The sequence below is a fragment of the Pteropus alecto genome, unplaced genomic scaffold (assembly GCF_000325575.1).
Source record: "Pteropus alecto unplaced genomic scaffold, ASM32557v1 scaffold1279, whole genome shotgun sequence".
NCBI lineage: Eukaryota > Metazoa > Chordata > Mammalia > Chiroptera > Pteropodidae > Pteropus > Pteropus alecto.
Genome location: NW_006443126.1, coordinates 312599 through 326062, shown reverse-complemented (window position 1 = coordinate 326062; position 13464 = coordinate 312599). Strand labels below are relative to the sequence as shown.

Below are 13464 nucleotides of genomic sequence, written 5' to 3'. Positions count from 1 at the left end.
CCTGCCAGCGCCGCTCCGGACGCCCGCCGTCTAGTCTCCGGGACGCCCCCTCCCCCCAGATCCTCCACTCGCGCGGGTCCCGGGCCTCCTGTCGCCGCTTGCAGGGTACCGGGCTACAAAATCATTCGTCTCAGCCGCCCCGTGGGACCCTCGTCCTGTCTGACAGATGCCCCTTGCTCCTCTTGGAGCCCCGGTAGCGTCCCTCGCCACAGTTCCGGTCTCTCCAGCGCGGAAACCCACTTCATGTCACTTCAGCTCTGACACTATCCCTTTCCCATCTGACAGACGCGCCCACTTCACCCGCAGACTTTGACAAAGTCCTCGGTGTCCCAGCCCTGGTGGCCCCCTCTACCTGCCTTTTCCTTGCTTCCGTAGGAATCAAACTGAGCAGGGGACCCCAGGCTCCCCACTCATACCAGTGAATGCCTCCAGAGCCCTGACACACCGTTTCTTCACACAGAGCGCTGTCCATGCTGTAAGCGCTAAACCTGGGGCTCAGTAGCCCTCTCAAGTCCCTTTCTCTGAAAAAGTAGACCATGAAAATGCACCATGATTCTCTGTTCTCATACACACCTCACTCAAGGAAGTTTACTGGACTGATGGATTCTTCACGAACTTTCTACAAAGTTCTGTGATTCCCACTCTGCCTATCCCCAGTCAAATCCCTGCTGGTCCAGACAGGCTCCCTGTTCTAACCTTACCCCACTCAGGGCTCAGCTTGTGATAAGTAGGCCAGCCCCAGCCCCAGCCGTCTTTTCTGGTTGGAGACTCCCCACAGTTCCCTTGGAGACTCTTTTCCCTGTCCTTGGCTTCCTACCTCAGCATTGCCTCTGTGGCCTCCAACCCTGGCCTTCTCTTACCAAATTCCCCTGCTGATTGCCTCAACCTGCCCCCTAAGACTGACAGATGCTCTTCTCCACAAATTCTGCCCAGAGAGTGATTTTCTCTGAGATCTCCTAGATTAGGAGTCTCGACTCACTCACACTGCGTTCTCTGACCTGGATGTGCAGAGACTGGGCTGGATGCTATTCCTGGTCTCTGCCATCAGTGGGCAGCCTTGACGTCTCCGTGTCATAGTGGCTCTGGGGGTTATGGATGGGGCCTCAGCTTTCATGGCGTGAACTACCTCCTAGAGTGAGAGCAGGCACCAAGGATGAGGAAGAAGTCACCGCCTACCACCTTGCCCTCACTGTCAGTCCTTATAGAGGTAGACAATCTGGCTTGCCTGGGCTGAGCCTGTCTTCCCAACCTCACAGGCCTGAGTTCTGAGGAAAACGCCATGGTGGCCATGGACTTGGGCTCTCCCCAGCTCCCCAAGAAGAGTCTGCCTGTCCCCGGGCCCCTGGAGCAGGTGGCCAATCGGCTGAGCAGCAAAGTAGCTGCAGAGGTTTCTCATAGCAGCAAGCAAGAGCTGCCGGACCTCAAGGGTGAGTGGCCTATGTGGCAGGGCGGTGGTGCTGGCCTGGCTGGTCACACTCACAGGGACCTCTTGGGTCTGGGGTTTAATGCAGGGCCCCAGGTTGGCCACAGCTTTCTCTCTGGTACCCCAAGGCACCTTGGAGACACCCAGCTGTCTCCTCTCTTGAGCTGCTGATGCCCTGGACACACATGGCCTTGAGCTTCACCCTCACTGGGTGAGGGAGGGGTATCTGGAGAGGTAGTAGGCATGGTTGTCAAGGGCTCACACTCAGACCTGGTTCATTGGCTGACTTTGACCCTCATTAGCATTTGATCTTTCTCATGACACTGCTGTGTCTGAGTGTTGATTCTCAGGTTGTTTTTGAGTAGTGACAGGCACGATGCTGGCCCCCAGGGATGTGAGAGATGGCCCTTGTCCTTGGGTTTGTGAAGGTGGTCTCTGCTGTCAGTGGTCTCTGAAGGTGGTCTCTGCCTGTCTCAGGCAAAGAAGCAGAAAGGCAAGGATAAGGACTCTGCAGAAGAGGTGCAGGGCATCACAGGGGCTGTAGGTAGGGCCTCCAACACAGTGTTTGGGGCCTGAATTGAGCAGCAGACAGTGGTCAGGACTTAGTTCTGTGAAGCATGTGGCTGGCAAGTCAGCAGTTGCATGAAAACCTGTTGCCAGGACACTGGTATATTGGAGATCCAAAAGGTGTTCCACTGGCTGGACCACAGAAGGACTCAGCTTCCTGCTGTGTGCCCTTGGGCACAGCTCTTCTCTCTGAGACTCAGTTTCCTTATCTGCAAACTGTACAGGCCAATTCCTGACTCATTAGGGTCATTTTAAGGATCACGGGGGCATGATAGAAGCAAAGCCCTTGCAAGGAGCTTGGGTGAGTGGGGGCCCCAAGGGAGAAGAAATGGGAGAGCAAAGCCCGCAGGGCCTCACAGTTGGCTCTCCTGGCCTTCGTCTCACCCTCAGCCCAGAGCCTGACCACCTGCGAGGTCTGCGGTGCCTGCTTTGAGACACGCAAGGGCCTGTCCAGCCACGCACGGTCCCACCTGCGGCAGCTGGGTGTGGCTGAGTCCGAGAGCAGCGGTGCCCCCATCGACCTTCTCTACGAGCTCGTGAAGCAGAAGGGCCTGCCCGACACACCCCTCGGGCTGCCCCCGGGCCTGACTAAGAAGTCCAGCTCGCCGAAGGAGGTGGTTGCTGGGGTTCCCCGGCAGGGCCTGCTCACTCTGGCCAAGCCCCTGGACGTCCCCGCTGTCAACAAGGCCATCAAGTCACCTCCTGGCTTCTCAGCCAAGGGCCTGGCCCACCCACCCAGCTCCCCACTCCTCAAGAAGGCACCACTGGCCCTGACGGGCTCCCCTACCCCCAAGAATCCTGAGGACAAGAGCCCCCAGCTGTCCCTGAGCCCCCGGCCAGCCTCCCCAAAGGCACAGTGGCCTCAGTCTGAGGACGAGGGGCCCCTGAACCTCAGTGAGTTTGGGTCCTGGGAGCTGAGGGAGGTCTTGGCACTGGGAGAGCGGGGGCCTCGAGTTGGGCCATGGGGCCCAGGGTGGGGGCAACGGGGATCGCAGCTCCTGCGTCCTGGGTTGACTGGGTCAGTGTTGGTGCTGTGTCTCCTGTTGGGCTGGCTGTGCTGCATATTATCACCTGTCTCCCACTTTGCTCTTCTTCCCCCGGAGGCCTGGCCACAGCTGCTGAGCCAGCTAGGGTCACACTTGCCACTTAAGGGTAGCTTTTGGCCTTCTCTGGGCCTGAGGGTTGGGGCAGGGAAGGTAACCAGGGTTCCAGTTGGGCATCTTGGGTCCTGCAGGTAGACAAGTGGTCCACCTGACAGGAGGGTCCATGGTTGGCCCTATCTTATGATCCTGCCCAGCAGTGCTGCGCAGAGGCACCTCTGACTGTGCTGGGGGTGGAGCTGTGCCTCTGGGCTGCCAGTAGGCCTGGCTAGGTGGAGTGTGGGAAGAAACCCCCAGGCACGGTGAGCAGGTTTAACTCGGGAAGTCAGGCCTTCCCACATATTGGTGGCCCTTAGACCCTGGGGATGAGCCCAGGGTCTGCCCCGCCCCCCAATGGGGCACCCCAGTTGGCGCCTCAGGTTCCAATAAAGCTGCTTTCACAGTCTGTGCTTTTAGGAGCAGGGCTCTGAGCAGGTGTGCCTTCAGCTGCATGATGGTGGGCAGCTGGGTGGGTCCCTGCTTTGTACCTGCTACCCACCTTGTATAGCTAGCTCCCATAGCTGGGGTTCCAGGGACAGGGGCCTGGGAGCATCAGATGGGACCCCTGGAATTGGGCCACTGCCTCTCTACTCCACATCCTTGAGATCTCTACACTCACCTTAATGCCAAAGAGCCAGGCAGAGAGGAGGGCTTCCTGCCTCCCAGAACCTCTTAAAATCAATCTGCGGCATGAGTCTTGGCCCCTGGATGGCCTGGGCAGCTGAGAATCATACCAGGCCCTCCTGCCTCAGTCCCCCAGGGCCGGCCAAGGTGGCGGCCGTGAACCCCCCCTGTGTTTTGTCTCCGCAGCTTTAGATAGTGACGGGGGCAGAGAGCTGGACTGCCAGCTGTGCGGTGCCTGGTTTGAGACCCGCAAGGGCCTGTCCAGCCACGCCCGCGCCCACCTGCGCCACCTGGGCGTCAGCGACCCGGATGCCAAGGGATCCCCCATAGACGTGCTCCACGGGCTCATCAGGAGGGTCGGCGTCCAGAATCGCCTCCCACCCGGGCGCGGCGTGCTGGCCCAGCTGGGGCGGCCTCCTCCCGCCTCCGCGGCCCTCTCCTTGCTCCCCCCCCCACCGCCGGCCAAGAAGGCCAAGCTGAAGGCCGCGGGTACGGCCAGCCCCTGGGGGAAGCAGGACCTCTCGGCCGCCGGCATTTTCTGGGCCTCTGATGTGGAGCCGTCTCCTCTCAACCTCTGTAGGTTCTCGCTTCAGCCGCCCCCTCCTCCCTGCGGGCCCTGGAGCCCCCCCCCCTGGGGGGGTCATGGTCCCCTTCCTACTCCCTCCCTGCTGGGGAAGGGAGTAGATAGGGGCCCTTAGCAGTGGGCTGGTTCTGCCCAGAGATCTCGTTAGCAGTCGGCTGTTAGGCCCTCTCTCTTGGCCTTTGACCTCCATGACCGTGACCTTCCCTGAGAATGAAGGCCAAGGGTGGGGTGCTGCCTGTTGGTGTGGAAGGTGCCCATGGTTGTCCCTGGTCTGGATGGCACGTGGCACTTAGGCTGCCACTTCCTGCCCTCCTGCCCCAGTCCGTGTGGGGACCCGCAGAGTGGTGGAGTCTTGGTTCTGTCCTTCTCTCTCAGGACTGAGGGCCCATGGCTCCCAAGAGCTTCCCCTCACTCCTGCCAGGTGTCAGGCCCCTGCCCCACTCCTCAGCTCCCTGGCCTACACCTGCCCTCTACCACCGCCCCACCCTGTGGGCATGCTGCTGCCCATGCCCAGCTGACCAGGAGACCCGCAGGTAATGATGCTGATGGTGCCCATGGTGCTAATTGTCCCTTTCTCCTCCCGCTGCAGCCTCAGGCCCAGAGCCAGCTCGCGATATCCGCTGTGAGTTCTGCGGCGAGTTCTTCGAGAACCGCAAGGGCCTGTCCAGCCATGCACGCTCACACCTGAGGCAGATGGGTGTGACTGAGTGGTACGTCAATGGTTCACCCATCGACACACTGCGGGAGATCCTCAAGAGACGGACCCAGTCTCGGCCCGGTGGACCGCCTAACCCGCCCGGACCCAGCCCAAAATCCCTGGCCAAGGTGGTGGGCAGCGGAGGTCCAGGCAGCTCTCTGGAAGCCCGCAGCCCTGCAGACCTTCACCTCTCGCCCCTGGCCAAGAAGTTGCCACCACCACCAGGCAGCCCCCTGGGCCACTCACCGACTGCCTCTCCTCCTCCCACGGCCCGAAAGATGTTCCCGGGCCTGGCTGCACCCTCCCTAACCAAGAAGCTGAAGCCTGAACAAATGCGGGTGGAGATCAAGCGTGAGATGCTGCCAGGGGCCCTTCATGGGGAGCCACACCTGTCCGAAGGTCCCTGGGCAGCGCCGCGGGAAGACATGACTCCCCTGAACCTGTGTAAGTGTGACCCTGGGGCAAGGCAGGGAGAACAGATAGGGGAGTCGCCTCCTCCCACTTGGGGGTACCTAGAGGGCCCAGAGTTGAAATAGAAGGGAGGATACACAGGTTCAGAGGACAAGGGGCTAACTGTGTGGTCCTGCTGTGTGCATTTCCAGCTGAGCTGCTTCTTTATTCTTCTTCATTCTTGCATTCAGTGGTGGCAAAAAGATTCTATCTCTCGTGCCAGCATCAGTCGATTAGTAGATTCCCAAGGAGAAAGACTACAGGGGTCCATTAGTGATGTCTGCTATGGGCAGAACTATAGACCCATCAGAAGTGGGTATCTAAACCGTCTTTCTGACATTTGTGGTGACTGAGTGCTTGACATTTGGAGTCAGGTTCAAGTTAGGATTACAACTGCTCCACTGCCTACCAATATGTGAACTTGAGCAAGTTTCCTCTTTTGAAAGATGGAGATCAGCATGATCCCTACTCTAGAGTTTTCTGAAGTGGTATAAAATATTTAGCACGGTGTACCTAGTTAAACAAAGCTGTGTGTATGCAGTGGTTGTAATGTCCCTATCACTCATTTTTCTCTTGAACTGTCCAGTTGGCTGACCTCCTGCTGTGTGCCCAGCAGGTGAGATGGCCCAGCCCTAGGCCTTAACACTCATCATTTGATTTCCTGCCAGCTGCTCCAGGCTCCACTTTAGGCTGTTCTAGTGACACTGGCGGGTGGAGGTTTCCATTTGCAGAGCAAGAAACTGAGGCTCAGGGGAAGTGGTTTGCCCAGTATCTCACAGGGTCATAGCCATGCTGGCATCTGAGCCCAGGATCAAGGGAGCACTTGCTCCTTCACACGTCACCATATCACAAGGAGTTTTCTTGAAGTCGGCTAGAATTTGAAGTGACAGAACAAGCAGAAGGGCTGAACATACAAAAGGGTCCCTGGAGGAAGATGAAGGAGCAGGTCCTTTGAGTCTGGGGCTGCATGGACAGGGCAGTCAGGCACTTAACAGTGGCCTTGAGCTTGGATGCTTCCTACTAGCAGCCACTGCCCTCTTCTTTCCCCTCCCTCGACCCCGTGCAGCATCCCGGGCAGAGCCAGTGCGTGACATTCGCTGTGAGTTCTGTGGTGAGTTCTTTGAGAACCGCAAGGGCCTGTCCAGCCACGCACGCTCCCACTTGAGACAGATGGGTGTGACTGAGTGGTCTGTCAATGGCTCACCCATCGACACACTGCGAGAGATCCTTAAGAAGAAGTCCAAGCCATGCCTCATCAAGAAGGAGCCGCCAGCCGGAGACCTGGCCCCTGCTTTGGCTGAGGATGGGCCCCCCACATCAGCTCCTGGGCCTGTGCAGCCCCTCTTGCCGCTGGCGCCCATGGCTGGCCGGCCGGGCAAACCAGGAGCTGGGCCAGCCCAGGTACCCCGCGATCTCAGCCTCGCACCCATCACCGGTGCCAAGCCCTCAGCCACCAGCTACCTGGGCTCAGTGGCAGCCAAGCGGCCCCTGCAGGAGGACCGCCTCCTCCCTGCAGAGGTCAAGGCCAAGACCTACATCCAGACTGAACTGCCCTTCAAGGCAAAGACCCTCCACGAGAAGACCTCCCACTCCTGTAAGCAGCGGGTGGCAGGGTCCCGGGAGGGCATCTGCCGGGGCCTGCAGGGCCGGGCACTGTCACACGCATGCCTACCCCCTGTGGGGGTCAAGGCACCAGTGGGAGGCGGGACTGGCTCCCGACCTGGGCGGCGCCTTCTGGGTATCCTTGCTCCCTTGGGGCTGAGGCTCAGCAGCGCCCCCTCTGCCTGCAGCCACCGAGGCCTGCTGTGAGCTGTGTGGCCTTTACTTCGAAAACCGCAAGGCCCTGGCCAGCCACGCGCGGGCGCACCTGCGGCAGTTCGGCGTGACTGAGTGGTGTGTGAACGGCTCACCCATTGAGACGCTGAGCGAGTGGATCAAGCACCGGCCCCAGAAGGTGGGCGCCTACCGCAGCTACATCCAGGGCGGCCGCCCCTTCACCAAGAAGTTCCGTAGTGCTGGCCATGGCCGTGACAGCGACAAGCGGCCACCCCTAGGGCTGGCACCCGGGGGCTTGGCTGTGGTGGGCCGCAGTGCTGGGGGTGAGCCAGGGCCGGAGGCTGGCCGGGCAGCTGACAGTGGTGAGCGGCCTCTAGCAGCCAGCCCACCAGGCACTGTGAAGGCTGAGGAGCACCAGCGGCAGAACATCAACAGTGAGTGTTTGGGGGTGGAAGGTTGTGAGGGCGGTGGGCACTGGCAGGTCCACTTGGCTGCCCCTTCGGTTCTCCGCTGTGCTTCTGCCCTGGAGTCACTTCCTCAGTTGGTTGCTCACTCGTTTACTCATTCATCTGCCATCCCACCTGTCACTGGGCCAGGTGGCATCCAGTCACCAGCTGGCCTGTCTTACAAATCTCCACAGTGACCGCTCATCATTTGCTGAAGGCAGCAGCCTCTCCAGGGGCCTCGCCCTCCAGCTATCCTCCATTCCTCTTCTCCCCTCTCCCACCTCAGAATTTGAGCGCCGACAAGCTCGCCCTGCAGATGCCTCTGCAGCCAGGGGAGGTGAGGAGATCAATGACATGCAGCAGAAGCTGGAGGAGGTGCGGCAGCCCCCTCCCCGAGTCCGACCGGTCCCCTCCCTGGTGCCCCGGCCTCCCCAGACGTCACTGGTCAAGTTCGTCGGCAACATCTACACCCTCAAGTGCAGGTATGAGGCCCCTGGGGGAGGGAGAGAGGCCACTCGCCTGGAGCTTGTCTACCTAGAGCCTCTAAACAGTACAGGGGCTGCTTGGGGTCTGGAGAAGGAGCCTCAGAGATGCCCCAGGGCAGTTTGGGTCCAGGCTAAGGGCTCTTCACAGAAAGAGGTGCCTCAGAGCCTTGGGCTGGACCCTGAATTTTGTAAAGTTAGCGAGACCTTGACACTTAGCAGCTTGGTGACCTTGGGCAAGGACTTCCTGTTCCATTCCTCAAAGTTCCTAGCTATACAGTGGGATTGATAGCAGACCTACCTGATTGATTTGTTATGGGGATTAATAGAGTTGAATATTTATAAAGTAATCAAACTGTGCCTGGCACACGGTAAGCCTTCAGCAAGCTTCTGCATGATTAAGAAAAGAACAGGTCTTAGTTCATTCTTATCAAAGTCCAGGTAAACATCAGAGGTAGAAAACTGGGAGTCTGGGATGTGAAGGGGTCACCTCAGGTCACATAGGCCAGGTCAGAAGTAGGATTTGAACCCACGTCTCTGCAGCCACAAGCTTAGGTTTAGATCCCCTGTACTGTGAGATCTCCCTGAAGGCCGCAAGGGCAGGGAGCTGGTGAGTTGGATGCATGAGCAGGATGTTAGTGCCCAACCCCCTTTTCCCCAGCTCCATCTTTTTGTCCTGGAGCTTGGTGGAGCAGAATCTGCTGCTCTGTGTTCTCTCTGATCAGTGCACATGCTCTAGTCAGGTGGAGGAAGTGCTTAAGAAGCTGGGTGGCCTGCACCTAGCACTGAACCAGCAGAATGCCCTGAGCATAGAGATGGGGACTCCAGTAGACTCCACCAATACCCCATGAAGGGTAGAGATAGCTGTCCATGGGAGAACATCTGGCTCTGGGCCCATTTCCCTCAAATCCTGGGCTTGCTCTGTCCACACTGAGCAGCAGCAGATGTGCCAGACTCTCAGAGTGTGGCCATGCTACTCATTCAGCTCTTCTCCTTGCACTGGCCACTCCTCCCTCTCTCTGTCCCCCACACAGGTTCTGTGAGGTGGAATTCCAGGGGCCCCTCTCCATCCAAGAGGAATGGGTGCGGCACTTACAGCGGCACATCCTGGAGATGAATTTCTCCAAAGCGGACCCCCCGCCCGAGGATCCCCAGGCCCCACCATCACAGACAGCAGCGGCAGAGGCGCCCTAACACAAAAGCATTCCAGATCCCTCTTGTGCCACCTCTGTCAACTCCTCGGTCTCCTCCTCCTTCTCCCTCTTTCTTTTCCGTTCCCAAAGGAGCAAGCCAAAACCTCAAACCGGCACCCTCAGGGGCCGGGCACACTACAGCCGGAGCACCCTTCCTTCAGCCTGAGGACTCTGGGGCCACACCCAGGGCATCTTCCTTCAGCCCACGCCCACCTAGTGTGGGCAGCAGCCAGGTCCCTGGTGGCAGGAGATCTTGTCACAGGGGAGGAATGCCAGCACTCCCCTGAGTCTAGCAGCCAGGTGGGGCTCTGTTTGCCATCCGTGGCCATTTGCAAAGACCCCAAAGACCCCCTGTCCTTCTTGCCCTCGTTAATATCTTCTCACACGCACGCACACGCGAACACACACACACACGCATGCACGCACACACGCACCTCGTGAGAACCCGGGATCTGCCCCAGCCCCCCAGTTCCCGAGTCAACAACCACGTCATGCCACGGTGCTTGCTCAGGGGAAGGCACGCTCCCTCTGCTGGCCCACCGGGGCTTGGGAGCCTCCACTGAGCCCACAATGCCACGGAAATCCTTGTTGGCCACGCTCCCCCAGAGGGGCCTTCCTAGCTGGGAAGAGCTCAGAGCTGACAGCTGCCTCCTGCCATGTCCAGGCCCCCCAGAGCCTCAGGGGCTCCGGGCCCTGGAGGGGTGGGGGTGGGACTCTCCTTCCCCACCTCCACCCCCCTCTCTCTTTTCACTGTTCCTTTCTATGTATAGCTCCCTAGACCTTTCACTTTTTTAAAAACGCGTTTTGTGTAGAGAATAAGGAACGTGGATCTTTTTATTTTGCAATCCTGGGCCAGCTAGAAACCGGGAGCTGATCAATCTTTTAACTTTTTTCAGTGGCCACATTTTGGTTATCAATGTACCTAGAAGTATGTAAATTAGATTAAATTTCTCTTCTGGAAACACCCCGGGGCAGGCGGCCAGCGTGTGTTTTTCTGTAGAGTGGACAGGCTGGCATCGGCTGGCAGCTAAGACTGGGATCAAGTAGTCTCCTTCACCCAGAGCCCCCAGAAGCCCTGGGTTTTCCCACTGGCCACCAAGCCAACCAGACTCAGCTGCAGATGAGCCCAAGTTCCCAGCTGTTGACCCTCAGTGACATGTTTAGGGGCTCTGGCCAGTTGGTGAAGTGGCTCCTGTGAGCAGAGGAGCTGATCCAGGAAGGAAGTCAGGATGGAGAAGCGACAGGCTGAAGGGCTCTCTGAGGCAGGAGCTGTCCAGCGACAGTGTAGGGGACCTGCTGGGGGAGGGAGGAGTACAAAGCTGCTGGGAGCCTTCAGAGAGCTGGGACTGGCCTGCCCTCAAGACATGTGACTTGTCGGGAGTTACATGCTCCCTGAACCCCAGTAACATGAGGGGGAAAAGGGAGCTGCTGGCTCCTCTGCAATGTTATTTATTTTCTCGCTCTGCAAATGTTTATTGAACATTTCTGAGATTTTAAGAGATTTTGTTGGCTGCTCCTTGTTTATTGCATGTGGTTTTTCAGCTAATTGTTTTCACTTAAACAGCCAAGGGCTGGAAAGTGGGAATGACCTCATGAGGTTTAGACAGAAGAGACCTCTCCAGCCCCAAATCCTGTTACCCTGGCCCCCACTGTGCACCCACCTGGGAAGGAGGGGCCAAGAAGCTGTGACAACATGCCCACAGGAGTGGTCTTGGTCTGCACACTTGGCTTTTATGCTTGTGGGAGGTCAGGGCACATAATTTGCCTGGTGAAGTAAGGCCTCAACCAGTGCTGTCATTCCTACATTGTGGGTGGGCATGTCTGAGACTTTGAAAGCAGCAAGATTATCTCTTGAGATGAGAGCTGACCCAAAGGCACTTCATTCTGCTTTTTACACATTAGTGAAAAAAAGTATAAAAGTGATGATAAGCTGGATGTATAAAAAGTTCAGATGATGCAAGAACTTATAAAGTAACATGGGAAGCCCCTCAATCATGTAATGATAGCTGTGTGAGTCCTTGAAAGGGTCACATACAGTTCTTACTACAGAGGAGTCTTTTCCTAAAACTTCTGGACATGCCCCTTCTTAAGCTGTTCTGTTCAGAGGCAAAGGGTTAGATGTTAAAATCATCAAAGGGTAAAAATGATGGCTGTGTTATGTGCCATGAAGGAAGCTCCCCAGGAGAAGTTCCAGGGGACTGCTTTAATTTGGAAGACAGGCAGGTGTCCCTGAAGGTGATACAAATGAGCCCCAAAGCTGAAGTGCACATCAATCGGTTTTATGTGCTTCATATATGGAGTTTGTCAATGCATCATAAACCTTGTCCCATGTGGCAGCAAGTTCTGCAGAAACCCCATTTTGCAGAGAGGAGTTGTTTTGCTAACATTTTATTGTGGAGAATTCCAACCCTACAAAAGAATAGTACAATGAATGCTCAGCTACTCATCAATTATTAACTCATTACTAATCTCTTCAGTTATTTCAGCTATAACCCCTTCACACTCCCCCTTCCCCATCTGAATTATGGTGAAGCACGTTTTGGTCGTCAGATCAATTACTCTATTTCTGTAGGTCATTATTACACCTAAAGAAATTGATGCTTCTCTAATAAAAAACCAGCAAACGGCATACTTTAACAAACTTAAGTAAAGCAGAAAAAAAGTGAACACGTCTAGTTTGATGACTTTTCACAAATACATTAAGTACCTTTTTCAGTGTCTGCAGCTCTGTCAAGTAATCTTAAAAGTTATGCAATGTCTCTGACAGTGGATTCCACACATCCAAAGAGGGTGCTGAGGACAGGGCTGGAGCCTGGCTGGGCCACTGCAGGATCTCTAAAGTCGGGAAGAATCAAGAGAGTTTTAGAGGGGAGAGTTCCGGCTTTAACACGTGTCAGGGACCTTGAGCAAGTCTTGAATTCCAAGTCTCAGTTTTCTTTTGATAATTTTTTTTTTTAAAGTCCTCGCAGGTATGAGGGAGCATTCGAGGTGATAAACAATACAAACATTTATTAAATATATAATATAAACATGCTATATAAATATATTTGTTATGTAACCATTGATAACAAAACGTGACATTTATTTAGTGCGCTCGGCACTGGACTGATTTCTTTACATTATCTCATATGTTTGAACGTGTGCCCAGCATCTTGTCTGGCGACTAGTTGTAATTTTCATTCCAACATGGCTTTCCCGTGCTAGTTTCGGAGCTGAAGTCCAGAGATGTTAGAAACTTATCCCAGATTGGCACAGCACCCCGGTAGCAGAGTCGGGATTGGAGCAGTGCCCTGCGCTGTAGACCCTGCTCCCTCTGGTGGGCCTCCAGGTCACAGGATCGCCTCCCACCCGGCTGCGTTTGAGCCTCAGGTCTTTCCGTAGTGCATGGCTCCGCCCCTTCGAACTTCACAGGACTTCGCCTCCAGACCGGCTTTTCTCAGCCAATCACCGCGGGCTCGAAATAACGGGAGGCGGGACAGGGCGGGGATCTCATGGGATTGGCAGGACCCTTAACCATTGCTATGGGGATGAGGTGAGATAGACAGTGAGATGACCCAATAGGCGTGAATACAGAGCCCAGAGTGAGCCAATGCGGTCGGGAGGCGGAGCTCGGTTGTGTGTAGAAAGGGCCGGGGGGATTATTGCCGCTATCGCAGCGTGGGACGAGCGGAGACGCTGCCGGAGTCCTCGGATTCAGTGGTCGGTGCTGCCATGAGCTACACAGGTGGGTCCGGTAGGGTTAGTGGTCGGGCTCTGTGTGGAGAGGGACGGGGAAGGGCCAGGGCAGTGCCAGGCTTACCCGCGCCTCCCCCGGAGCCTGGACACTGTCCTCTCTTGCGGTCACAAAATGGCGCCGCCGGCCTGTCTCCTTAGGTTCGTGCCCCTTAAGCCTTGGCACCTCAGTTCTCTGTGTTGGCACTCTCGCGTCCCGGCTCCTAGCCGCCGGAGGTGTTGGCTTTTGTCGCCCGTTTCTGCGGGTTCCGGCCTCGGCTCCCGAGATCTCTCCTCCCAACCTCCACTGCAGCCTGGCCTTCTCGGACCTCGACGCCTCAGGTGGCCATTTCTTAGGTCTCGGTTCTTCCGA

The 13464-nt window shown here is 56.7% G+C and overlaps 2 protein-coding genes across 7 annotated transcripts in view; both read left to right on the top strand.

Moving 5' to 3' along the window:
* WIZ (widely interspaced zinc finger motifs) overlaps positions 1-12047 on the top strand; it is a 25883-nt gene extending 13836 nt beyond the window's left edge. For 2 of the 5 annotated variants that reach the window (XM_015598224.2, XM_015598230.2), the window contains 8 exons: positions 1257-1427; positions 2381-2884; positions 3940-4329; positions 4926-5477; positions 6550-7077; positions 7274-7693; positions 7992-8187; positions 9222-12047. In XM_015598224.2, coding sequence (XP_015453710.1) covers positions 1257-1427; positions 2381-2884; positions 3940-4329; positions 4926-5477; positions 6550-7077; positions 7274-7693; positions 7992-8187; positions 9222-9381 — 2921 coding nt within the window. In that variant the 3' untranslated portion in view covers positions 9382-12047. The remainder of the gene's footprint in view (positions 1-1256; positions 1428-2380; positions 2885-3939; positions 4330-4925; positions 5478-6549; positions 7078-7273; positions 7694-7991; positions 8188-9221) is intronic. The other 3 variants (XM_015598226.2, XM_015598225.2, XM_015598227.2) reach the window with 3 other exon arrangements.
* A 917-nt stretch (positions 12048-12964) lies between these two features.
* Positions 12965-13464, top strand: part of AKAP8L (A-kinase anchoring protein 8 like) — a 26558-nt gene continuing 26058 nt past the window's right edge. For both annotated transcript variants that reach the window (XR_003043521.1, XM_006923389.3), the window contains exon 1: positions 12965-13104. Coding sequence is in view for 1 of the 2 variants with exons in the window: in XM_006923389.3 (XP_006923451.1) it covers positions 13092-13104 (13 nt within the window). In the remaining variant the exon portion in view is untranslated. The remainder of the gene's footprint in view (positions 13105-13464) is intronic.